Source organism: Neodiprion virginianus, chromosome 1, assembly GCF_021901495.1.
Source record: "Neodiprion virginianus isolate iyNeoVirg1 chromosome 1, iyNeoVirg1.1, whole genome shotgun sequence".
Taxonomy (NCBI): domain Eukaryota; kingdom Metazoa; phylum Arthropoda; class Insecta; order Hymenoptera; family Diprionidae; genus Neodiprion; species Neodiprion virginianus.
This window is the reverse complement of record NC_060877.1, coordinates 29,554,558-29,580,429: the sequence shown is the minus strand read 5'-3', so window position 1 is coordinate 29,580,429 and position 25,872 is coordinate 29,554,558. Positions and strand designations below refer to the sequence as shown.

The following is a 25,872-nucleotide window of genomic DNA, read 5'->3' as shown; positions in this document are numbered from 1 at the left end:
CACTGAACTAAGATAGTAGGAGAAAAGGGAATACAAAACTATATTTAAAAAATTTATATATAAAACAGAAATTCAAGAATGAGAGAGAAAGAGACAGAAGCCGAGAGCGCTTAAAACGACAAGGAACTGCTATACGTGAACAGGTATTCACTGTATTCCTCATTCTCCCACTTCTTGCATGTTCCATTTCCTGCTCGATGATTCTTGCATGACGTGGACATCTCCATTGTTATTATACCATGGACGTGGATTTCCCCGCGTTTTACCGCATGGCCGCAAGTGGGCACATCACATGTTTCGTAAGTTTCCTTCTGCTCGTGAAACATCCGGAATGGGTGCTTCTGAATTTTCTGCTTGCGCAGCTTTCGCCGAGGACCCTTCGGCCAATCTCCGGAGACGCCGGTAATAACGTAATACCGGAATGCTGCACACAGGCACATAATTGCAACCATTCGTCCTAATGGTCAGATGTCACGGTCCCTTCTGTACCGATGTTTTTTAAGCTCCTCATCGCTCTTCGTGCTGTGCGGTAAAACAACAAATGGATAAATATCGTGTATATATATTCATATTCATGTATATATACCAGCTCGTCTTTCATATGATGAAAAATTCTTCTCAAGCTCTTATTTAAGGTCTTCTAGACTCGTGATGTTTTACCAACTTGGGGGAATTGTCCTGTGCAATCTAAAGGTGGGCACCTACTCAGAGCAGGGAAAACCTAAGAGTTTCAATTCAATTATGTCGTCGAGGTTATACAGGCAAATTCGCAATCCGACCACGATTCCGCGCTATGAAATTAAAATGCTCAACTTTTATATTAGATACCGCAGCTTTCGATGGTCCAGTAATCTCCAACTGATCTCTGTTCTGCGATGATTGTGAAACAAGATTATAATCTTCGGGTACTGTTCTCGTTGGGACAGTGTATAAAGAAACGAAAAGAAAAAACAAGTTGGCACAATTTTTGCAGCTTTACTGAAAGTAAAATAACCGTTATTCGTATCGTGTTCCAGATTTTTCTTTCTTTCTCTCCCCTTCTTCAGCCGTAATGAAAAATAATTTCTCGCAATCTGCGACACTGCGGGTCAGTTGTGACAGTCACGTGTTGCAAGAAGTGAATGTGTGAGGTATAATATACGAAGTGATTCGGAGTAATAACAACGAGTGCGATATTATATCGGTAGTAAAAGTGTATAACAACACAATTCTGCAAGGGGCACTTGTTTATCCGACCAAAAAAAAAAAAAAAAAAAGACGGAAAAAAATAAATAAAGGAAAGAAAGGAACCCCAAGAAAGAAAAAACGATACGATATCGGCAATAACGATAATAGTAATAGAATTGATAATAGAGCGTGGGCGCAGAACCCGTATTTACATTTGCATTCGGACGAATATCAAACACCCGCGCGAGTATATAAGAGGACAAACAATCCGCATGTCATCTGGAATTATTTTGCCTTCGGATCTTAAAGCTAAACGTTCACTTCCGAAACGTGCGACACGTGTAGTGTAGGTATAACGAATAGGTTGACGAATGCATAGCCACACACAAGGTACATAATCGGCTGGAATTTAATTTTGACAGTCGAGGAAATAGCCGCAAAAATACCCAAGTGTCACTCCCGCGTCAGCGTCCGCATAAATTCGGCTAATGTCGTACGGCCGGCGACTCGCACGTCTTTATTAATTAAGCGTTTTGGCAATATTCCAGGTGCTCCATCTCGCGACTTCGGCGCGTAACGAGCACCTGGTGAATCCTTGTTATTCCGAGCCCGCCGGTCGCCAGTTGACAAACCTTTTACATAACCGAACCGGTTCGGGATAGATAGCTCAAAAAGAATTCACGCTCAGGCCTCCTCACCCATACGCGTATCTGCAATACGCAACATCTGCACGCTTACTCGCCTTACCTATGCTTTTGGGATATTTAACCCACGGCCTCGTAGCTCACCGGCCGTGCATCGAGATCGAGAAGATCCATTTTGCGAACCGGTTACATAAATTACGACACCGCAGGGACGGGAATCAGCTCGCATGTGCCGCGGAGGAAAGAACGTGATCATCAAGGTCGGCGGGGGATGAATATGTGCCAAATCTGCCGCCGCCGTTTCACCGCAGGATCGGCGAATATGTCTCGGACACCCATACAAGCGGACCTTCGGACACGTATCGACTTTTGACTCGACTCGATGTCGATTAATCCCGAGACTCTGTATATGCACCTGTCTTTGATCGTGTAAACTTTGCGTGTTACTAATTGCGTACACGTTTCCTCCCGTTACCCCCGCCACTCTTCGTTTCCACCTCTCTGAAAGATCAGCAACGGTCTGATTTATCTTTGAAACAACTTTTTCGTTTTTCATTTTCTCTCTTCACCGTCTTTCTTTTTTCTTCTCTTACTCTCGTATATAGGTAATCCGTACGCTCTTCTATCGCGGCTTACGTTTCGCGTCGTGTCATACGTGTATACATATGTACATATACGCAGAGATTCATTTTTTTCTCTCTCTCTCTCTCTCTTTCTCTCGCTCTCTCTCTCCCTTCCCCTCCTTTTATCTCACTTCTTTTTACGCAAGATTATTTTATTGCGTTGTTTACGCGACTACGGCGTCTCCGCCAAGGAGGGAATTGGTTTTTGAAAATCAAAACATCGCCTCGCCGTTCCGCGCGCACACAGGTGTGGATACTTGAACGACGCGTATACCTGCACGTACCTCTATACGCCGACCACAGCCTGTTTAACGTAGCGCACGAATGCGCGAGTGAGTATAGATATCGCGGGTCACACCTAGTCTCGTAAAATTGGTAGTTTTAACGTTGCTATAAATTCTCGGTGTCGAAACGCTGGACCCTCGACACACCCACACGCGCGCACACCTGCGTATACGTATATTTTTTTTCTCTCTCGCTCCCTTCCGATGAATTAGAAAGGTCCGAAATCCCGACGTGAGGTAAACAACAACCATAAGCGAGAGGTTCGCCCGCGTTGCACGAGGCACCCACCCATACGTGCGTGGACCATCAAAACCCGCACTACTATATACGCGTGATAAATCATAAGATCTAGCGGTAGGTATATGGCAACAGCTATTACTGGTATTTTTTTTCTTCTCCTTTCACTCTCCCCCTCCCTACCTCCCTACTTTAATTTACCAAATTGCCCATGCATCATATTAAAAAGCCGTTCCAAAACCACGGAGGGCGCTCTACACGAAGAAGGGGGAGGGGGAGGCCCATAAAGACCCCGCTCCTCGTAAGATGGCCTGATCCGTGACGTAACGACGCTGTTGGAGAGCAAAAAGGAAGACGATGATTATAAGAAAATGATGAAAAGAATAAAAATGAAACACCTACCCATACTCCGCACACGGTTGTTGTCGGATAGGACTTGATAACGGGCAACAACTAAATTACGACTGGTTAATTTATACACTCGACGGTAAATCCGGTATAACGTACTAAATGTGAATAAAGGTATACATGTGTGCGTGTGAAACCGCGGATGCAGGCGGTAAGGAAAAATAGAGTAAAAAATTCGATTTAAAGACATATCATAAAGGCGGCCTAGATCGTGCCGGCGAATTTCAACTTGCGAGCGAGGAAATCTGTGAGCGCAATGGTTTCTGTCGCTACGTGACGTGTCGGTATAGGTAGGTAAATACATACACCGGTACGCAGTGGGTATAATTGCATTTATGTACCGTATATAATATAAACTGCCACGAGCGTGCAAACTTCTTTACGAGTCGGCAAGTGACTCACCGCGACGCTTTCCAGCGAGCCGAGGCTTGAATAACAAAAAATTATAGATAACGGCGCGCTCAGCTGTAGTTCTGCAGGATAGGTGGAAAAGCGGTCAGCTGTTACGATAAAAGCAAAAGACAAATAAAATAAAATAAAAAAAAAGAAAGATAGAAGAAAAAAACCACCGCAATTTTATAGGCAGGTATACGTTTCAACCGGCCATCATCCGCTTTTATGCAAGGCAGCCGATGCCTGTAACATCCTGGACGTTGTCTCGTTTCGCCTACTCAGAGTCGCTTCGTTATTTTACTATTTATGCGGTTTGTTAAGCTGGAAGAGACTAAGAGGAAAGAAAAAAATTTGGAATAACACCGGAGAGGAGAGAAAAAAAAACAATTAACGAACGCGGACTTCCCACCCGTATAAATAGAAACTTGATTAATTTATGGTACAACTTATATTCTTCAGGCCCCTGGGTCGAATGTGTGTCGCGGCGGAGGAAATGTGAAACGAGCGAAAACCGCGCTGAAATTCAAGGCTCTCTTATCTCTACGAGCGCGAGTCGAGTGTTTCGTGGTTGTGTTAGTTAACGACGACAAGCGGGATCTCGCACTCGTCGTTGCGAAGGCAGAAGTTTCGAGAAAAGGTCTATTAAGGTACCCTAGGCCCTGTCTCCTACCTAATTACTCGGAGCCACCTGACACTCGCCACTTCTACTCGACGCGTAAGAAGTTCCATCTCGGGCCTCCGCAACTTTCCAGTACGCTAATGATCAGCCCCCTCGAATAGGATTCCGGGAATAATTGTACCGCGAGTTCAAGGTGGCGACTTTCACGGAAGGAAACCGATGACTTCAAGGGTGCTGAGGATGAGTAACAATCGGATGATCGTTCTTGCCGGTCAGCCGTGAGTCATCGCGCGGGTCTCGTGCATGGTCGAATCGTTGGAACCTGCACGGTGTGGTTGTAACTGTACTAACTATAAATCCACGTGAAAGTACCTTCTATAGACTTCCATCTTCATTCTCCTTGTACCTGCCCGTGACTGACTGACTGACCGGTTCAGGTCCCGAGGCTTCTTCGGTCGCTGGGAGGGCGTGATTCGGACCCGCAGAGGATTCAGGCGTACCGAGCTGTGTCTATAACTATGTGTGTGCAGGGTTGATACCTGAGGAGGCTTCTTCTTGCCTCTTCCACCTATCTTGAAAGCTAAAACAGAAAACTACAAGCCAGCGGACAGAGTGGAAAACGGAGAGCAGCGATGTGGAGTGAGAGACCGAGGGACGAGGGAAAAAGAAAGGATCGAGGTGCGCAAGAGCGAAAGAGAGAGAGAGAGAGAGAGAGGAGAGAGAGAGAGAGAGAGAGAGAGAGAGAGAGAGAGAGAGAGAGAGAGAGAGAGAGAGGAAGAGGAAGAGATTTATTAGACTCTGGAAGCCAGGCGCAGGACCCTAGAGAGTAAAGAATATACAAGCACATAATGAGATAGGATACAAAGATTAAAAATAAAAGCATCGGAAAAGAAACGAAAACTAATCGTGAGGCTGTAAAGGAGAAAATACGAGGAAACAAAACGAGATAAAGTATACGTTGGACGGAGAGTATACGGATATGTGGCGAGTAACCACGTTACGGAGGGAGTAATAATTGAGTTTTAAATAAACTTTTACATCCCATGGGTATTTCAAACGTTTTAGAAATTATTTAACGATAAGTTACGCGCACCGTTAGGTGCAAGTGCAGAGTTACTATATATCCGGCATTAAAGAGATACTCCTGCAGGAGCAGCAGAACCTAACGTTGTTATCTTCGCTTCCGAGGGTGGGGGAGCATCGACGATGATGCTGACGAAGAGCAAGAAGCGCGGTACTGGAGCAATGGAAAAGGAAAGAGAGGCCTCGTGTGCCTTCGTTCTCGTAGGTATAACGAAGCCTCGATGCTTCAAAGAATCATGACTCGTGTCCAAGTAATCATGCGAGGCGAATGGTACCCATTGTTCGAGTCCATTACCCGGGGTGCCTTAGCGGCCCGTTTACAGTCCTTACCTACGTCGTCCGAGGAGTCTCTCTTCCGCAACGGTGTCGTGATATCGTTGCCTGCATGGTCGTGCGGGTCGACTTTATCGAGGCGATCTTATCACTGGAGAGAAACTAGGCACATCAGGCCCGTTGAGTGATTCGACAATTTCGTTTTTGCTCTTCACGCATCTGAATTTAAAACCGCTTGGTGCCGGTGTAGGAATTCTTTTCATCCGGAACGATTCGGTACACCGTAGTTACTCAGAGCCGACTCAGCTACTACTGTACTATAACCGAGGAGTGAAAGCGCGGTTGGAGTTGATTTTTCTCGCGTAAAAGGGAAAACATAGTAAAACACGATCCGAACCGACATAAAAAAATCCAAATCGCGTCGTTTGGTTCTTTTCTTCATACCTACGCGACTGAACCTTTTCGTTCGCGGATTCAAATCGCCCCTCTGCGATGGGTTTCCAACAGATTTCGGTCGCGGAAATGGTTCCTATTTCATTCGCGAATAGAGCTGCGGCGGACAATGCGGCTAGCGTGGAGAACTTGAACCAGCAGCTTTTTCAGCGGATATTCACAAAGCTTTGGTTGAATTAAAAAATACAAGAAAGGAAAAGAACTGGTCTCACTCTCTGGCCACCATCCAGTACCTGATCCGAATGTTCGCAACGACGGCTAAATCTCTCCAGGAAGTTCGTACCGATGCTCGATTCTATGCCTTCATTTCCGGAGGCATGTTATAGGTACTCCAAGTCCAGCGTTACGAGTTCCTCTGACGATGTTAACAATTTAGCAATTGTTTGAAAACGGTAATGTGGGAATACGAGCAAACTTGCCAAGAATTTTCCTCGGGCGTCGCGGCTTTTTGCGGTAAAACTTTTCTGCACCGAAGATACATAGGTATGTATATGTATACGCACTCTTCCGCGGTTGTTCCGAGATATCGAATCACCGATAATATCTCTGAGAATTCAGAAACTTACATCTTCTACTGGGAACGTATTAGAATCCTGACCGAAAATTTCTAAGTATCTATATTTTGCAACAATACGTTGTTACACTTATGGTTTCGTTACAGCGCGTCGTCATTATTTGATTATATTACTGCAGTCTACGCTGACAACCGATGTCAGATTCATGTATGATTAATCTGGATCGAAAAAGGAGTCTATTGTCGTATATATTCAAGTCGGAGTACGAAACGTTGTCAATGGTTGAATAAGTACTTTCAGTCACGCGAGATTCATATTTCGTTTTCAATTCGTCGACAGTTGGACATCTACACTCGAGGATATCCCCAAATTGGATTAGAACCATTTTGCTAGTTCATGCATGTGAAACCCGTATATATGGCAAAGGAAATTTGCAGTGGCCTGACCGTATAATGACAATTTTATCACACTGATCAAATATATACGTCGACGAATAAACAGCCAACTTCGCGTCTAGGAGTGAGAACTATAAATAAAATGCAGGTTAGATGATTTGCCGTAAAACTTATCGCTCTACCGGTAATAATACCGTTGTGTACTCAGTCACTAGTATCGTCCCGATAATTCATCTGCAGAGAAAAAGTGACGTCGATTGAGGTCTCGAATTATCCAATCCGGACGTCCGGACAATTTTGTTGAATACTAAAACCGATCGAATTCTACAACGCGATGCGCGGTAGATTTACAGCACGCTACTCGTATAATCAACACACCCCGAAGACTTTTATAACCGGCAAGAAACCGCGTCAAGACGCATAAACCCGAGTTAGGTCTCAGGTTTTAATATTTCTACGGCTTTCTATACGGCCTTTCAGAAAATGGCCGGACCGTGGCCGGCGATCCTCGATGAAGATTCAAAGCCGGCCAACCCTATTTCAGTAAATTTTCTTTCCAAAGACGTTCCAAGGCGTAGCCGTAATAGGGCGACGCACGGGGAAGAAAGGGGAGCGTCTCATAGTCAAAGATTTGTGTCAGATTCCCCGAGGGGGCTCCGGGTGGATTCGGGGCCCGTAATCAAACTGTCCGAGCAAATTTATGCGGTTGGGCCTTGCTTATAATAGTAGGTTTATCTCCTAACCAATTGCTACCAGCATTCGTGAGTCTCCCAGCTTGAGGCCAGTCCGCGAGTTACAACTCGCAGTCGGTAGCGCTCGTCGGAGCCTTATGCCACTTCCATAACCTCTTCCCCCCTCCTCGTCCTCCAACGCCTCTTCTTCGCCGCCGTCCTCCTCACCGCTCTCGAGGAATAAGAAGTCACGACCAGTTTCATGCCCGGTCGACCAACTTTGAATATGATTTATGCTAATTCGGTAATTATAGTTTCGTCCCGTATATAAAAATGACCGGTGTCAATTTATGAGATACAATGTTTCCGTTTTTCTCTATTTGCTTTTTACTCGCCTCGAACAGCGTACTCTTATTTTACGCGCACGTATACGTATGCGTATACGTATCATATTGTAAAGCCTTTAATTATATAGCTTAATGACGATTCTCTGTACTGTAGCGGTGGTTTCTAGTTTTGTGCGATTGTTTTTTTTTTCCTTTTTTTTGTCTCTTGCAAAGGATAGACTGCAGCTTCCTGGTTACCATGTCCTGCAAACGCAACATGATTTACAGTGATCTTTGACAGATGTTATTCTCGTTCGCTGTCTGAAGCGAATACACAAACGCAGGTATATTTCACTTGACATTTGAGTGCGAGACTGGTTTAGCATTAGAATTCACGTGCAGTGAAACTTGCGAACCGATCGCGATCAAGATAATGTTGATATACAGGTATTGTGAGAATTTTAGATCTATGTAAAAAATAAACGTGCATGCAGCAGGTATTACGAGAGGCGTTTATCAGAGTGAGCCACATGTGAGTTCAGTAGATACTGAATTAAATACACAACGCAGCATTTGTATAATCATTGCCTCAGGCCGTACAATCCGGTTTGGTTTGGATAAATGAGTGATATGAAAAAAACATGTTTTTCACTAGTTTATATAATTTCCAGCAATCGCCAATTGTCACCTGAGTATGCTACTTTTTGAATTCGTTATCTTTTTTTTTTCACCTTGACTCCATGCTGTCACGACACAGAATGAGTCACTAACTGAGCCACGTGCCTCGATTAAAACAGCACATTTTCCACAATTTTGACTCATCGCTTTGCAATATATTGATATTAAAATGATACATTCCTCCAACCAGCCGTCAAATTAATATTTATACTACCGCTCCGTCAAACAACCCACGATGTATAGGTATAATTCTATATTTACAATTCGTATTGTAAATTAATACGGCCATCTGACCAACGGTGAATTCATATTTCTTTTTCAAGCTTTGTTTTCTCAGCCATCACTCTTCCATCGAGTCAATGCCGCATATTGTCGAACGACACGTGCGCCAAGCCTCACGTTCTGCGACCACTCTCCTTTGCCGCGCAATGAGAGAAAAAAAATTTATCGCATTTGAAATTTAATTATAAAATTTTCCTTTTCACCGCGGAAACTTTTTACATCTCTTTCTTTGTAGACCAAGCCGATACGGTTCACGCTTACGGAGCTCAAACTCGTCGTGCGCCAATGCAACAGCGGAGTGTTGCACCGGGTCTGTGAATTTCCACTGTACCTATTTGAGAAAACAAAGAGTAAAATATAATTGTAAACGATAGGACAGCGCTTTCCCGCGGTCAGTGAGACTCGCTCGATAATAATCGAACACCGTAAAGAGCGAGACTTTCTCCATCTTCCGAAAGGTGCGACGTGGCTGAAAATTCTCCTACGGAATAACAATAGGATCACAATAAAATAATATAAATCCCGTAAACATGCCGAATGAGCATTGCCTGCTAGGAGTCACGGAGGCCTCTCGTATAGTCTGTAGAAACGATCTTGGGTGCAGCACGAGCGATCCGGCTCCGCCTCTTATCACGGATCTGTGTTGCGGTCCTCCGAGTCGGGCCCAATAAAAAAATAAAAGGAAGAAGAAGAACGGCCAAGAAAGGGACACGAAGAAAAATAGAGAAAGAAAAGAGGGACGAGTCGAAAAAAAAATAAGAAGAAGAAAGGATAAGAGAAGAAACGACGGAGAAAAAGAAGAAGTGAAAAAAGGAGCTGCCCCGTAGCTACCGGGCATTGGCCCCCTTCCACACTCGCCCCCCCCCCCCCCCCCTTTCCACTGGCCCCTTCAACATCTTCTCGGTCCGCCTGTAGATCGTGAGCCCTCGCAATCAGACCCGTGGGCCGAAGGCTGGAGGCCAGAGGCCGGGAGAGCGAGTCTGGACCCAAACCTGGTACCTACACAGATCTGCACATCGAGTAAATAATTAACGTTAACCACCGGATCTCCGACATGCAACAAAGTATCGGCTATTACTCGTGTCGTTGAAAAAAAAACGAGTTCAATTCCGTTCTAGGTCCTGCATGGGTAAAAAGAAGGCGGACGAACCGAACCGCACCATGTCGAGTCTAAATTGGTACAGGCAATTTCATCTTTGTTCAGAGCAACGCTCAATTATAGGTTCACTGTATGGTGTTTAGAGGTATATGGAACACGTGTAACAGCCTCGGGATAACTTCTCTCTGCACCAGCAGCAGCGGCAAGGAAGCATAACCAGGGGAACGAAAATACAGATACGAATCGTAATTGGCGAGAGTGTGGAAGCCGAGCTGAGGCGAGGCGGGTCGAATCGTTCGAAACCGAGTTCGATGCGTGCGGTGATCGAACCTGAACGTGCGAGCCAACCCGGACGAGACTAGAGTGGAGATACGAGCTTATTCTTCAATTCCGACTACTTTCGTTCTAAAACCACTCGAGCTTATAACGGCGCACGTGTGATGCTGACCTCAAACCTCTGCCTTCGTGAACCCTGCATGAATGCCTCTACGAGGCACACTGAATACTCCGTGCCACGGTATTATTATAAGTTACAACACGAAGGGAGAGTAGCGTATAAGATATCTATTCTGTTCACCGTCGCATCGAGATTTCGATGTAGGTACCGGTTTGGCAACAGCCAGTTTCCCCTCACGCCGCGGCCGCCGAGATCGAGAGATGATATTTACTGGTTCAGCTTCCGTGGACAACCTTTACCATCCCCATATATTTTTTCACAGCTTTGCCTTTAATCGCATTAGCTGACAAAGTATACGCTTTACGTGTGTGGAACGTATCGTGATACGTCTGTCGATATGTACGGGTACGTAAGTATACGAGTCAAGCAAGTGTTTCGCGATCAAGGCGAATCGAAGTATCACCGTCTGTGAGAACGCAATAATGACGGAAGTAAAAAAAAGAAATCATTGGGAATAAAATTGAAGTATGAAGTCGCGGTTTTAATCGGAGAATATTATCGTGAGGAACCAGTGGATATCGTTGATCGTAGGAAATGTCACGGTCAAAACGAATGACTCGTCGTTCTTTTGTACGTTCGTCAGTGTGCGGTGCAGGACGTCAGAAAATCATTACACGTGCGTTCAGGTCCTCATTATGAAGAGGAAAAAAGGAAGAAGCCGAGTTGAGTCTGGTAGTTTAGTCATTGACTAAAATTTGCCGAAAAGCATTAGTGGCAGCTATTTCTCTATTTCGGGATGGTGAAAAATTGTTTTTTCTCGTATAGCGATCGACAGCAGCGTCAAGTGATGCCAAGTTACGTAAAAATGAAGACCTGCTTTGAAACACATCAACGCTTACATCATCGCGGAGCAAAAGAACTGGCAAAAAGAGTCCCACGTTTTGATAAAAATAATCGGATCTAAGATCCGAATATACATCCGACAGAATCGCGGGAGTGAGGGAGGATGGAAAAAAGGATGAGTACCAAGAGTGAACAGAGTCAAACGAGAGATGAAACAGGAAAAAGAAAGAAGAGCATGAAGAAGATGAAGTGGCCGGAGAGTAAGAAGGGGTTAAAAACGAGGAACAAGAATAAGAAGCGGAGAGAAGAAGGAGAAGAAGAAGAGGAAGAGGAAGAAAGGAAACAGAGGAAAAGGTAAAAAGAGACGGGGCCCGCTGGTTCTGGACTGGCGTAGTACTGCTTGCAGTACCATCGCCAACACCGCCACAAAATGGGCTGGGACGGGATGGGACGGGACGGGACAGGACGAAGTTGTTGTGATCCAAACCTGTTATGGCTGTCCGTGCACGTGGGCGTCTTGAACAAGGAGAGAGGGAGCGATAGAGAGAAAGAGACCGGCTAATAACTGGTTTTACCGAAGACAAGACAGAGCCAGAGGCTGAAGGGTCAGAGTGGAGGAGAGGCAGAAAGATAGGAGGTTTCTAATGTTCTTCTTTTCACTACGCGTCGTGACGAGCGGCAAAAAAATTGGAAGAAAAAAAATCTCGAAATTGGTCGCCGCTCAGAGAGATAAAGAACTGATATAGCTGGACTCGGTACGTATTGTATTGCGCAAAAAACCTTAAGAGACAAATTTTTTCCGATCAAGCTTGACCAAGGTCATGGCGGGGGAACCTCCTCATCGGGATGTAATGGGTATATAACTATCGGTTTAGAGCGATCTTCGTTTTTATATCTCCGTTTCATTTTCTTTGCAAACATTTGAGCGAGGTTAACGCGCGAAAACCGAGCATCGCATGATTCCCTTCGTCGGATCGGCAGCGGCATAATTAATTTTACCCGGAGTTGGTAACGAGTGAAAATAATTGTCGGCTTAAATACAAATCAAGCCGTTGAGTCGATGTAAACGAGCGACAGAGTTGCCGGCGTACAGTCCGTTTCGTAAGTTTCAAACTCCGACTATCCTTTGATACGAGAAGCTTAAACGTAGCTCTGAACCAACGAGGATACAAAAATCTTCACACCGTTGTCACGCAAGACGCCCGCGTAAATTACTAAGATCCATTTGCTGTGCGAACACGTTGTTCATTATGCAATGGAAAATCCCGATGAAAAACCTGCACTGTATATTAATTTTGCGGTGACCATTTTGTACGCCGCCGTGTTTCACAGCTTTATCAATATTTATACAGAAAGTCTGGTTGGACACTTTTCCCCTCGCGCAATTAACTTAGAAGAACGAGACGAAATGATATTTACAACAAGAAATTGTGATGCAAATTGAAACCTGCTGAACGTTCGACTCGTGCTCGATGCCGGGTCGTTGCATCTTACACCCCCTCTGAAACTTACCCGTGCGTCATATTGCAGCTATCACGTGTCGCGCATGATACCTTACCGACATTTTTTCAAAAAACTTGCACTCTCTGGCACAAGGTTCTGCACAATTACTGCGGCAGCTCCAGTGAGTGTACGAAAAATCCTGTAACCCTGGGGAATAGTAAAATTCAACTTGCACCGCAATCTGATAAAATCTCGACGATGTTGACCCGCCAACAGGGCACCTCGATGGGGAAACTGTTTTTTCTCCAATTCGTCTATTCAGTTGTTACGTATACATCCGATGCAAATTGCGTACGCTGGGTCTTGGCAAGAATCTATTTCTGCTCCACGACGTTTCTGGCAAGTTCAACGTTTCATCTACAGAAAGAAGAGACCAAAGTATATAAATATAGGTATATCTATGTTCGCGTAGGGTATGCGACTCGAGAGATAAAAAAAAATGAGGAAAAGGGAGCGAGGAAAAAAAGAAAAGACGATGGTTCACCGTTATTTTCAGGAAACCGCTTAACGACGATTACAACGAGTAACGACTGACGCTTTTCTCTCCGTATAAAGGAAAATCTTCTCGCCGTAATATTCACTCCGCTCGCTCCTGCGGGTCTATAAGATTTGATTGGAAGCTCGGGCATGAGTGGTGCTCGTTTTCTTTTTTCCCTTTTAATTGTTTTTTATTTTTTATTTTTAACTTTGTTCCGTCTCTTTTTCTCTCTTCCTCCTTCTTTGCTTCTAAGACGCTGCCGTGTAAAAGCGGGACTCGGAGGACAGAGAGCTCCCGTTTGAAGGCACGGAGCCTGTCCGCCCACTTCTCCTTCCCCCGATCATTCCGCTCCTCCAAAATCGTACAAGATTTATGCGATATGTTTACATCTCCGAGCCCGGAGCGCGTCAACGGCATCCGCAGGCCAGCGTTACAGGTATACCCCCGTAGTGTAACAAAACACTCGGGTAATAATCAATCTCGCGACTCCTTATTGTGTCAAACTCCACAAGTTTGAACACCCCGCGTATACGAGTACTCTCGAAACGTGAATCGTGTGCAGGCAGGTACACCGTTGCCGTGGACGTGTGTGCCCGTGCCTGCGCTGCAGAGTTCAAACCTGTCAGATAAATTATCTAATAACCGACTACCGACCGGTTCTCCGTGCCAAGATCTTTCTCGGGTAAACTAGTTTTCCGTAATGGCCGACAGCCCATTGGTCGCTCGTCTGGCTCTCGCATCGGAGGATTGGTCCATTCCGCGAACCACCGGGGATCACCGAGCGGGCGGTGATCCAGCTCGTCGAACGAAACTCGAGTCGCGTTGAACTCCTTGAACCGGTTTACTCTCCGTCTCCCGTGCTTAATGCATATGCCGTCCTACTCCTGGACCGTTTCTTTTTCTTCTGTAAATCCAATAAATGAACGTCGTCATGCTCCCTCTCCCTCCCTCCCTCTATCCATCTATCCCTATATCTCTCCCTCTCTTCCTCTCTCTCTCTCTCTCTTTCCCTCGCTCCCTATTCGTCGCCTGCCTCCGCTATCTCCGACTTAAATCATACCTCGTGTCCCTTCGTCCCTTACCTCACTCACTCGCTCCTTCATCTCGCACATACACACCCAATCGACCTCGTGCCGCTGCACCCTCGCCATCCCGTTTCTGGGACTCCGGCCAGCCCGAGTCAGATTCATAAACACCGTGGCCATTTGTACGTGTGTAGCCACTGATGGCGAGGAAGGTAGATCCACGGATTCAGGTAGAAGGGAGTCGAGCAGAGTCGAGGGCACCCACAACGCCGGGTCCACCTGTACTGTATACACAGGTATATATTGTTGGTATACCTATGTGTATATCCTTAAATAAATGCACAGCCTCTTCGCAACCACCGGACGTGTTTGTTGTCGGTGTGAGATCTGCCTCCCAGTGGCGTGTTCTGCATGGGTATGGCTCTACGATTTATACGCATGGATGTAGAGATTGTCTAGAAGCTGGTTCGGCCGCCTGCATACACGGTGTCCGAAAGGAAACCTGTCGCTCTAGAGACCAGCTACACTTATCTCGTTGAAACAAGCACGAATCGGAGTACGCAGGAAATGAGACTGTCGAATTTACTGCCGGTATGATGAGCGAGAAGTTTGGAAAGTACGAAAAGTTGGATATACGATATAATCATTCCCAACGTTGATCCAGGCTGTGTTGGACAATCTTTCTTTCACTTCGTCAACGGAATTTGCGGTGTAGTTATATTTCGAGAGAATCGTCACCTCTTTTATCAACACCTTGTATAGCGTAGCCTCGTATATAGGAAGTTTGGCCTTTTCAGTGAGCTGCGGCAAAGAGTGTAGGGCAAAGAGCCTTACGCAGAAACGCGTGTATCAAGACGGCGTATAGAGTCAACTATTTTGTATTATTCGGTGTGTTTTCTCTTTCCGTCAGCCTCTCCGTTTTACTGTTCAGCAGTTATACCCACGCGAAATATGGGCCTGTGAGATAACGTACCTATTGTATAGGTATGGCAAGTATCGCGACGGTGAATAGCGCTCCATCACTTACGCAGGTGACTGTGAGATGGTTGGGAATTCTGCTATCTCGATGGTGATACCCGTATTTGCAAAATATGTCGTAAACAAGTGGAAATTAATTGTCCATTCAAGGCTCATTCAAATTTCGCGAATGAATACATTGCCTTTTCCGATGCCATTCGGCGATTAATCTCCGTTTATACTACATAAACGAGACTGTAATATCCCTCCTGTTCTATCGCGTTGCGCAACGACGGTATAACGGAAAAACAAACCATAGCCCTTCTTTGATTTGCTAATCTCAACTCTGTGCTAATTTTTTACGCCTGAGATATCGCCCGATATCCGTTCGTTGACTGTTTATTGAGTCACCGTTCGCCGGTCGTTGCCCGGATTTCGACTCATTCCCAAGTAGAAGTAACCGCAACGTCGAAGGACAGTTTTTTGATCGACCCTGCAAATGTCGTCGTTTAAATAAATTATCGAAATAACAAGTTGACCCGCCATATCCGTGCACATTGGCTAATCGTTCGAAAATTAATTACAAAATGTCAAGGATCGTTTGACGTGAAGGAGAAGTGAATCTACGTTTATTTTTCCGGTTTAAGGCACAGATAAAAACGGTGATTGTGACAGAAACTCGAAGTACACACACGTGTTTGGATGATCTAGTCAACCCGTCAACTCGACTCTGATTCCACCTCGCTCTGACGACCGAAGTGTATATAAATTCACATCCGGCGAGAGTTCATCGCACCTATAAGATAAGCGCTCTCGGTGTTATGCCTGAAATCCAAGTTCCACAAACTCAAATCTGCATTTGAATTGAATTTGAAATGAGGAACAGCGTTCTATATTCCCAGAATGGGGCCGCGATTTCGAGGTAGAAATTTTTGACTATTCTATTAAACGTGTATGCATATATATTATATACACGTATATATAACGACATATTCGTGTAACGTACATCATATCTGTGCATGTACGCGAAGTGACGATGTGCTGACGGGATACCCCCTCCGTGATAACTAGCAACAAGTCAATGACCAGCGATCAAGCCTTCTAGCGGAATCAACTTTCGACGATCTGATATGTTTTCTGACGCCATTGGCGTACTCGCCGATGTAGTCTCACGTCAATCTGCTTCAGCTTTCCATGCGTATCGTACTTATTATACGCTATACGGGTGGGTGTTATCGAGGGGATATTCACTTGTCGAAAACGCTCAACACTTTGGAAAGCAGTCGCTTTAAAATCGCTTGAAACCAGTTGAAATCGCGTGAAGTCGTGGAAATCATTGCAATCGCTTGTCACCCTATCTAGGAGCGAATACCTCCTCGGAGTGTTATGATTATTCCTAGGTGATCGCGGCAGCTAGAAATGTTCGAGTGGTTTGCTCGAATGTGACGCCGGACGAGGTGCAAATCTTCAACAAATTCGGAGTAAATTAACTTCATCGTGTGTCTCGATTTCTTGTCGAGAAAACGCTGGGTATTAGACGGAGAAAAATTGAAAATGAAACCGCCTCAAGGGTCGCGATAAATTATACTTTGACGTCTTGCGAGCACTTAAGACACACACACGCACGCACATCTCATGCATAACACACATGCAAAGACGTTGGCGCTGATACGTTGCCCTGAAATATATGTTGTGAAATATTTCGTCGTTTCACAAGTCCCACTTCCTGGCTTATTGTTGGCAAGTATTTTTGGTGATTCAGCTCTAGGCGGTATACGTGCAACGCAACGGCTTGCAAGACACCGTTTGTACAGGCCTTGAAATCAATGTAAGGCTTATCATCAGCAATGCTAATTTAAAATAAAACCGGAAAGTAGGATGCAATTAGAAACGTGTATGTACGTATATTATATTAAGATCTGAATGTTTTTTATATGCGACGATAAATAACCCGGGGAATGGTAGCCATTAGTCGAAGAAGAACACACCGGCAACGCGATAACAATTGTATGTTATCCTGCCTATGAGTATAACGAGAAGTTCTTGCTTCTTGAATAACAACGAAGAAAATGAGAAGCTTTTACTCTGTTATGGTTTCACGGCCAAGAATACATGACGCGTGAAATAATTAAGATGCATCTTGCGATAAAGTCGATAGCGGCTCGGCAAACATCGCCGAGGAGTAAAAAATGTCCCAGTTTTACTCGGGGTTAACTGAGATCTGCGGTATTTCTTTGAACGACAGGTTGAGTCCCGTACAGCGCGGGTTTCCCTCAGAGTCCGAGAATTGGCTTAGCTGCACAGTTATCGAGTTATATTCCGGTACAAAATTTCAAACTGTTCTCACACCCACGCGTCGATGTCAAGTTGTAACAAATTCAGAAGAAAGAAACGGAGGAACGAAAAAGAAAAACATCACATAGCTGTAGGAAGGCCAGCTATAAAAATTTCATGCAAAACACACAACCGCGTTCGACGAACTCTAAGAAAATACGTACACAATCTATATTTCAACACATTTTCTCTCAAATTCAATATCGAACTTACATACCTACAAAATACAATATCGAAGTTCGTACAGTGGTCGGCTTTTTCTACAAAATTTTATTTCCCATTCGGCCAACTTCTGTAAAGGTTACGTGACATGAATTGACAGCTGACAGCAGCCAAACTTTCTAATAAACTCGATCGCCAGCCAATTCTTTGCATCACTAAACACTTTTAATTAGGGTGCCGTACGACTTACTCGATTTACGGTGGACTAGATTCACAGTACGGGATGCTGTAAATCGAACCGTATTATTCAATCGGAGATGTATCGATATTTTTATAGCGTAAGTGGCCCTGCTAGTATTACGGGCAACTGTCAATTCCGTGCAATACCATCGTATACGAATGAGACGGTTATTGACTCTTAAACGTACGATGTGAACGCGATCGAATAATTAATCAGTTTATTAAAGCACCACTGTGATTTTATGTTTCAGACTGAATACGGAGTGCGTTATTGTCCCCCAACAAGGTGAAAAATCTCAGGGGAAGAAGAAGGGTAAATAATAAAGTGGACGGCATTAAACAGCTGTTTTACTGCAAATTAAGGTAAATCAATCGTACTTATAATGCACGTCTTTCTTATCGCAGAAAACATAATAGTCTCAGCATTCGTTGCCGTAACTTTTATAATCAATACCGTAAATAACGTCGACTCTGCTAATGGATTAAAAACGCATCGACTTGTGAGAATAGAGTAATTCGTCGTATCTTGAAATAGTTTAGGAACTCGTAAAGATCGACGATCGTAGATTCTAACCGTTTCGATCAACTTTGACCGAAGGTTGTTGAAATTTATTCATCCTTTATTGCACTGTCGATTGGAAGCAAGAGTCATTTGTCTCTTGTTCATTGTGCCAAGTGTTTTCTCACTAACGTATCAATCAACCTTTTGTAAGGTACGTATTTCCATTCCTGTTTCTCCGAACTATTAGAATTGAATTGATTATTCTTATTTACCAAAGCTTCTTTACCGCACCTGGTTATGGAAGTATTAAAGGAAATAGTTTCACACAACTTTTATAACCGATGCTGCGAGAATTCGAGCGTGTTTCTAAGTTTCACCGTTTTCCGAAAATGTCTCAGCTATCAGAGAGCCAGAGCTGGCAATCTGTACCGCAGCACGTAACGCAACCTCGACTGGCGGAAACGCGAAATTAAAAGTGAATTTGAATGAATAATTTATGCGAACCCTGTTACAGCCGAGCTTCGGTCTACAGCCTGCACTGCAGTACCTATCCTACTACATTCCATCCGATATATACCGGTCGCGCTTTACAATAACTATGACATCTGCATAGCTTTAGACCTGAATATTTAACGCGTTATATACCTACGCAGCTCGTACCTACAGTGTGTTCCATTACAGGAGATGTTTCGGTGAAATTATTAGTTTGTTTCTATTTTCATTTTCGTACCAGACATCGAGGTCTGATCAAAAATTCTTTCTACAAGTTTAAAAATTACGAAGGTATCTGATGTACGGAAACGGAAGTTTTTCGGACACATTCTTCTCCGAATGATTACATTCGCTCCTCTATCGCCGAAGGAACTAAAATTTGAATGGAACATGCATGCCACCGTACACGAAACGAGCAATTTCAGCAAACACCCTTGATGAAAAAGAACACTTATTTCGGTAATTTGAAAACTTTTATACCGGGACCAGTGTTGTGACGTCTTGAAAAGTAAACCTCAAAATGAACACCCTGTATATAACGCTTCTACATCGCACTACTCTACCTGAATAATTTTGACAAAACTTGTACCTAACACGTCTTTGGGACGGTCACCTTTGTCGAATTTTTTTTTTTTTTTTTATCCTTTTCGACGCTCCATTCCAGTTTCGACAGCTTTTCAACCCCAGCTGCGGACACCTTGCTTGTCCACGGTTGAATTTCAACCTGGAAGCGTGATGAAATCGCATATGCTTCTGCATTCAATTGCCCGCTTTACCGTGTACCTACCTGCTTCTCTCTGTCTGCCGGACTGTCTGAGACCGTCTGTCTATCCGCCCTGCTGTCTACCTCGATGTTGCAAGTTTATGTGTATCTGTTCTGTGTAAACAGATAAAAATTTCGTGATAATAAATTGGAGAAAATTGATAATCAAGGTAGACCGATCTCGAGATTAGATGAGTGTAGATTCAGTGTGTGTGTGTGTGTACCTACAAAGCACGAGGGGGATCGGGCGATAAGGTCTATTTATATTTCCGCTAAAGTTTGTAATGGTCTCTTTTAATGATTTCAGGAAAAAAATAACTCTCGAATATCGGGCATTATGCTGTACGATGACGGAGACGTGGTTTATTGTTAAAATACCGGTTTACACCTGCATAGAAGAGATATTTTTCTAGCGAAGGCGGCATGATCGATTAAATTTATCTCTGTACCGACCTTGTTTACGATCTTGGCATGTGGAATTTACAGTGAACGAGAAACGTCTGACATCGCCTTGAAGTATTCCCAGCATGGAAAAACAACAAGGCGACAAAATTGATCGTCGAACAAGTTTGTTTTTTTCTGATTCAATATAAGTATTATGTCTGAGAACAAAACTTAGTATTTGGGAGTTTCCAAATTTTTATGTACAAACGAATAAACCATCCCCAATATTAAAATGACGTCCCGAATTATTTTACGTGATTTCTTTCAGATGCGAGGGTTTAAGGATTAGCAGGATTCGACGGTCCCTCGTAAACGTAGGGATTCGGGTTTGCAATATTAGCTATATTGCGGATTTATATATTCAGAGTGATTTACTCCAGCGGGGTGGTCCTTTTACCCGCGGGGAATCCCGGTACAATAATTGACTTGGGAATATTTGCATCTCCGTATTTGGTTCCGTATCGATTTCTTGTCGTCAAGCATCGGAGAGTTTTACGGGTACACGTACAACATAACGTATACACGGCGTGATGGACGACTGCAAAATTAGCGATATATTGACATCGGTTGAAACTGTGCGGTTGTCACGGAGCCTCGAAATTTCGTTTCTTACGTCTCGACGAGGATCGATCTCTCGGCGATTGAGAAATACCGAGTATTCGCTCAAATCGTGAGCTAGAACAGTCGTCCGCTATCGCGATTCAATCAAGGATTGACTCAGTGCTTTCCATAATTTGCATGTCATTCCGTATCCTCTTCGACGGGCATCGATCGCCGCCGTCCAGGGTATAATTTGCTAATGTTTATGAAAAGAACCGTTCTACCAATCGAGAATCTTCTCAACGTAAAATCGTAACCAGACACCGAGTTCGATTTCGTATGTAGAACACTGCAAGATAGCTTATACGTAAAAACCGTAACGATATCAAGGTCTATTTCAGTCGATTAATTTATTCGTTCTGTGTGACACACAGGAAAGAAAAACACCAAGCTACAAGTCATATTCAGCTATTTTATCGCGAGTTGATTAGAGCAAATTTGTTCACGGGACGTTTTTTCGCCTCTTATGTAATGGTACATTTAAACTCTGTATAAATATACATAATTTTTGCACGTAGGACAGCTGAATTTACAACCACACTTGCAGTTAAGTATATCGAATAATGGCCTTCCTAATCGAGTTGCAGGTACAACCTCCGTCGACGTTATAATTTGGTGTAACGCCAGGTACTTAATGAAAGATGAAAAAGGAATCGGTGAAAAACCACCGAAGAGTTTTTTCCTCTTCGAAAATAAAACCGTTCAATGTTGTTGCAAAAACGTAATCGCCGGTAATCACGTGGTACGGGTATGTGATGTATGTACAACGTATATACCCCGCGTGATATGTATCTACCTACCTACTAATACGACCTTCTGGCTTTAACGCGTCAATTTCATTTTTTTCTCCAACATGGTTTTTACTTAATATTCTTTTTTCCCATTATTTTATACTCTGCTGGAGATAAGTAGTTAATAAGTTTCTATTGTTTCTTATCGTGGTTTGAGCAGCGTCACGCCATGTCCCTTCTCTGGCCACGTCGCCGGTCCCTCCTCTTCCTCCTCTTCCTCTTCTTCCTCCTCCTCCTCCTCCTCCTCCTCCTCCTCCTCCTCCACCGCCGCCACCACCACCACCACCACCACCACCACCACCACCACCTCGTACTCTCGCCACTTTAGACAACGCAGTGTGCGTGCGTATCTGTGAGCAGAGTACGAGGCAGGCACATGCCTATACTGTACGTATTTTCAGGCACCGCTGAAACTCGGAGGGCCTACACAATGCATGTCTCCGCACACTCGCTCGACAGAAACTTCGGAGTCGAAGGCGAGTCACGAATGACTCGTGCATGGCGTGGTGGGCAGGCACACATTACACATCATGTATTTACCTGCTATGATAATAATTATACGCATAACGCGCGTTTCGTGCAGACTTTTTTTTTAGATTTCTTCCATCTTTCTTTTTTTACATACTCCATTTCTCGCTCTCTTCCTCCACGCATGCCTCGTCGTGCCGGGGTCCAGATTTTTTTTTTTTTTTCGTTCTCGGGCCCCGCGCAGGCCGCTACAAATGAACTCATCCGGAAACTATAGCTCTCGAAATGAGCGGTGAGTGATTATTAAGAGTGAATATAACAGTCAAAAACAGTGTCATTTTACTCCATCGGTACAGACTGGCTAACTCTTAAGCCTATAACGAAGTCGAGTCGGCTGGTAGGCTAACGGAACCAGAACACTGCCCTTTCTTGCTATACGTATTATGCTACATATGATGTCTTTTGCGCTCTCCGAGTCTTTCCCGACAGGTACCTTTACCTATCTACCTCTTTAAGCTTTCGAATTTTAACCCACAAGCCGATTAGGGTTCAGTTGTAACAACCGCGGGAGAGTCGACGGAGCGTCTCGCAAATCAGCAACGGAGTCGCTGACTCATTCGGTTGTTTGCGTAACGCAAATACACTTACCTGTGCATGCCTGTCGCTTGCGGCGAGTGTTTGTGTGTGCGTCTATGCCTACGTGCCTAGTCATACGTGCGTGTATACATACGTGGCTTATACATGATATATTCTACACATCCCGCGGCTCTGTACATAAAAAAAAAGCAGCGCGCGCTCGCGATCTCGTATTATACCTGCACCTCCCCCTCCTCCAACCTATACGTGCTCTTATGTACAGTAAAACAGTAGTCACTTTCAAATGTACATGAACGAATAATTATAACTCACCGCTTTGCGATTCTAGAAGCATCGCGCGACACCGAATAATACACGAATATGTTTGGTAGTACACCGAATGCTCGTTGTATTAATTAATTTTCCAGATTCCATATCGTCATCTGAGCATATTTGTCCCGAATTTTTGGCCATTTCTTAACGCCTTTTCACATTGAATCGTCCGATACTTGTACAAGCATCCGTGAAACCATACCAGAACCGTCTTCTCCTCGAACCCTTTATCACCGTGTCGCTTTCTTCTAATTCGCCATTGATTTACAATACGCAACGCAAGATTGTTCGTTATAAATTATACAAGTATTAACGCTGCATCTGGAACAGCGGTAAATAATAGTAGGTGTGATTTTGTTGAAATTCAACACCCGTAGGACTGTACGACCGTATTCACTCGTCGTTAATTTTTGCTTCTGGATAAAGAGTGATAATTTTCACGCTGTTATAACAGGTAGGAAGCCGCGGTCTTTCGCAGCACCTATTATACGATACCTACTACGCCTGTATAATGTAAGGTAGGAGAGGCAGAGCGCAAGCACGCTGCAGCATCTGGTAGCGAGCGTTGACTGCCTGTCCCTGACCCACATCTCCGTGCTTACCCTTCTAGGTATACCTACGTATAATATCGCGGTGATCCTCTGTCCGCACTGCTCCATGCTCCACCGGTGTAACACAAGCGAATGCTAAGCGCGCGACTCTGCGCTACGCCGAGCCGTAAGTACCAATACCGTAAGTAACGTCTAATGTAAGTATCCCAGGGACAAGGCTTCGTGCAGCAGGCGTGCTCGGGTCGTCTGTCGGTTGCTTCGGCTGCTTGGCTTTCCATTACACGCGCTTATAACTAAGTGAGTGAGACCAGGGGCTGTTATCCTGGGCCTCCTCCAGACCTCCTCGGTCCTTCCTAGACGCGTACCTGCGTCTTTAATGACGAAGAATCAACGGCACCAGGGGTGCGGAAGAAGCGCTCAGAGGAGGTTTATTGGGTTTTTGAGAGAATCCTCGAAGCGACAATCTTTTAGTATTTTCTACTATTCAACCATTGTAATTTACCTACACGTAGCTCGAGACAGCGACGTGTACATGCAAACGTCTTACTTTCGTACTATATATTTATACGTGTGTAATATTTATTGCAGTTTCGCAAGGCGGAGAAGTACGCTGACTACAATAGGTGTATATGTGTATATGTGTATATGTATATTATAGTCAAAAGGCCGCGTTATCATCTTTACACATTTATTATCGTGTTTGTCGATAACTATCGTACCCTGCAAGATTGTTGAGAAAACATTAGCTCGCCATGTGTACGTACACGTATTATTGTGTACCTGTAATAAACTTGTTCCTGTGTTGAATGTTAACAATAAAATTAAATATAACTAAATCAGAGGTAAAAAATTAAAAAATAGAAAATGGAAGATAAAACAACAAAAATATAAGCAATACGCTGCGTTGAAGTTTACCGAATGCCGCGTGTTATTCTTTACCAAGATATCGCGCGAGGGTTTCGAACAAATTTACGGTCGATTAGAAACGGCTGTTGTAGCGATCTTTACCCACGCGTTTACACAGCACGTACGTCTAATGCACGTATATCGCAATGTACCTACGTGTGCAAATAAATCGAAATATCTAGGGTCCAAGAATAGTTATACCTTTGTACCGAGTCCTTGCTTGTCGCAAGTTTATTTGTACGGCTGTTGTTGCAGTACCAACAACCGTCGGTGTCTGTACGATCTTCAGCAAGTTGAACGAAATTTATTATCGTTTTGTTTATCGCACGTTTATAAATTTTCCACCCTATGATCGCATGATCCATCATACTTTACACTTCGAATATATCTATCGCATTGTTCTGCAAGGAATACCAATTTTTGGTGCATCCTGTGTAGAAATTTATTTGTAGGCCCAGGTTTGGGCGTTTGAATTTGGCAGTAAACACAGGTTCCTTGATCAGACCCTGATCAGACTTTGGGGAACAATATATCAGGGTTAATAATTTTTTCAAAGTGCGTAACAAATTATTTAGTTTTATATTATAGACACAAAGAGAAGGCTACCGCAAACGGTAGCTGGATAATGATTGGGATTAACCGTACATTTAAAGAGTCACGATTCAACATTTGACGGATACTGAATATCATATCGGCATCAGCCGTGCCAGGGTGTACAAAGAGTGCAACTTCGTTACTTTGTTAATAATTATACTCGAAGTGATTTTTTTCGCGTTATAATTAATGGAAAAAATTCGACCTTACAAAAAGCCTCGTGTATGACTTGATGGCGGTGATCAATAATAATTATCCTATCAAGATTTATTCGTACAAACGAAGTTGGATCAGAACTGTTTATTGAAACGATGTTTCATTTTCAAACGATAAACATCTAAACTTCTGCGGTTGCCCCACGCTTTGAATGAAAAAAAAAAAAAAACATTTTGTAAGTCAGATGAGAAACTCCCAGTCCTTTACACTCCTTACTCTTTCGTATAATTGTGCATATATAGATCGTAGATATCATTCATTGTTCCTTCTGTTAACGCGTAATCATCATTTACCTGCCCAAAATCATGACCGTAATCTTGAGCGACACAAAGACCCCGTTTCTTCGAATCGTGAGTGCGTGGCCTTACCGCTTTCAAGTTTTCTTTAACATTAATTAAGGGTACGGCTACAGGAAGAACAACCTAAATAAATCTTGACATTCATTTTACATTATTATATCCCTGCGGGTGTTGAAGTACTGTGTAATTTTTCAACGCAAGGACTTGAATTAATAACTGTACGTGCAATGCGTAATTGCAAAGACTG

General features: G+C 43.9%; 1 protein-coding gene and 1 long non-coding RNA gene across 3 annotated transcripts in view; one reads left to right on the top strand and one right to left on the bottom strand.

Annotated features, from left to right (window-relative positions):
- Positions 1–20,524, top strand: part of LOC124302116 (uncharacterized) — a 93,247-nt gene extending 72,723 nt beyond the window's left edge. For both annotated transcript variants that reach the window (XM_046757917.1, XM_046757926.1), the window contains exons 4-5: positions 18,342–18,453; positions 20,155–20,524. In XM_046757917.1, the coding sequence (XP_046613873.1) occupies positions 18,342–18,411 (70 nt within the window). In that variant the 3' untranslated portion in view covers positions 18,412–18,453; positions 20,155–20,524. The remainder of the gene's footprint in view (positions 1–18,341; positions 18,454–20,154) is intronic.
- On the bottom strand, positions 19,582–23,769 carry LOC124302176 (uncharacterized). Its single transcript, XR_006907652.1, has 3 exons — positions 23,680–23,769; positions 19,872–19,961; positions 19,582–19,808 (listed from the first exon to the last, which is right to left on the bottom strand). It is a non-coding gene; the product is annotated as an uncharacterized LOC124302176 (long non-coding RNA).
- Between the last annotated feature and the right edge of the window lie 2,103 nt (positions 23,770–25,872).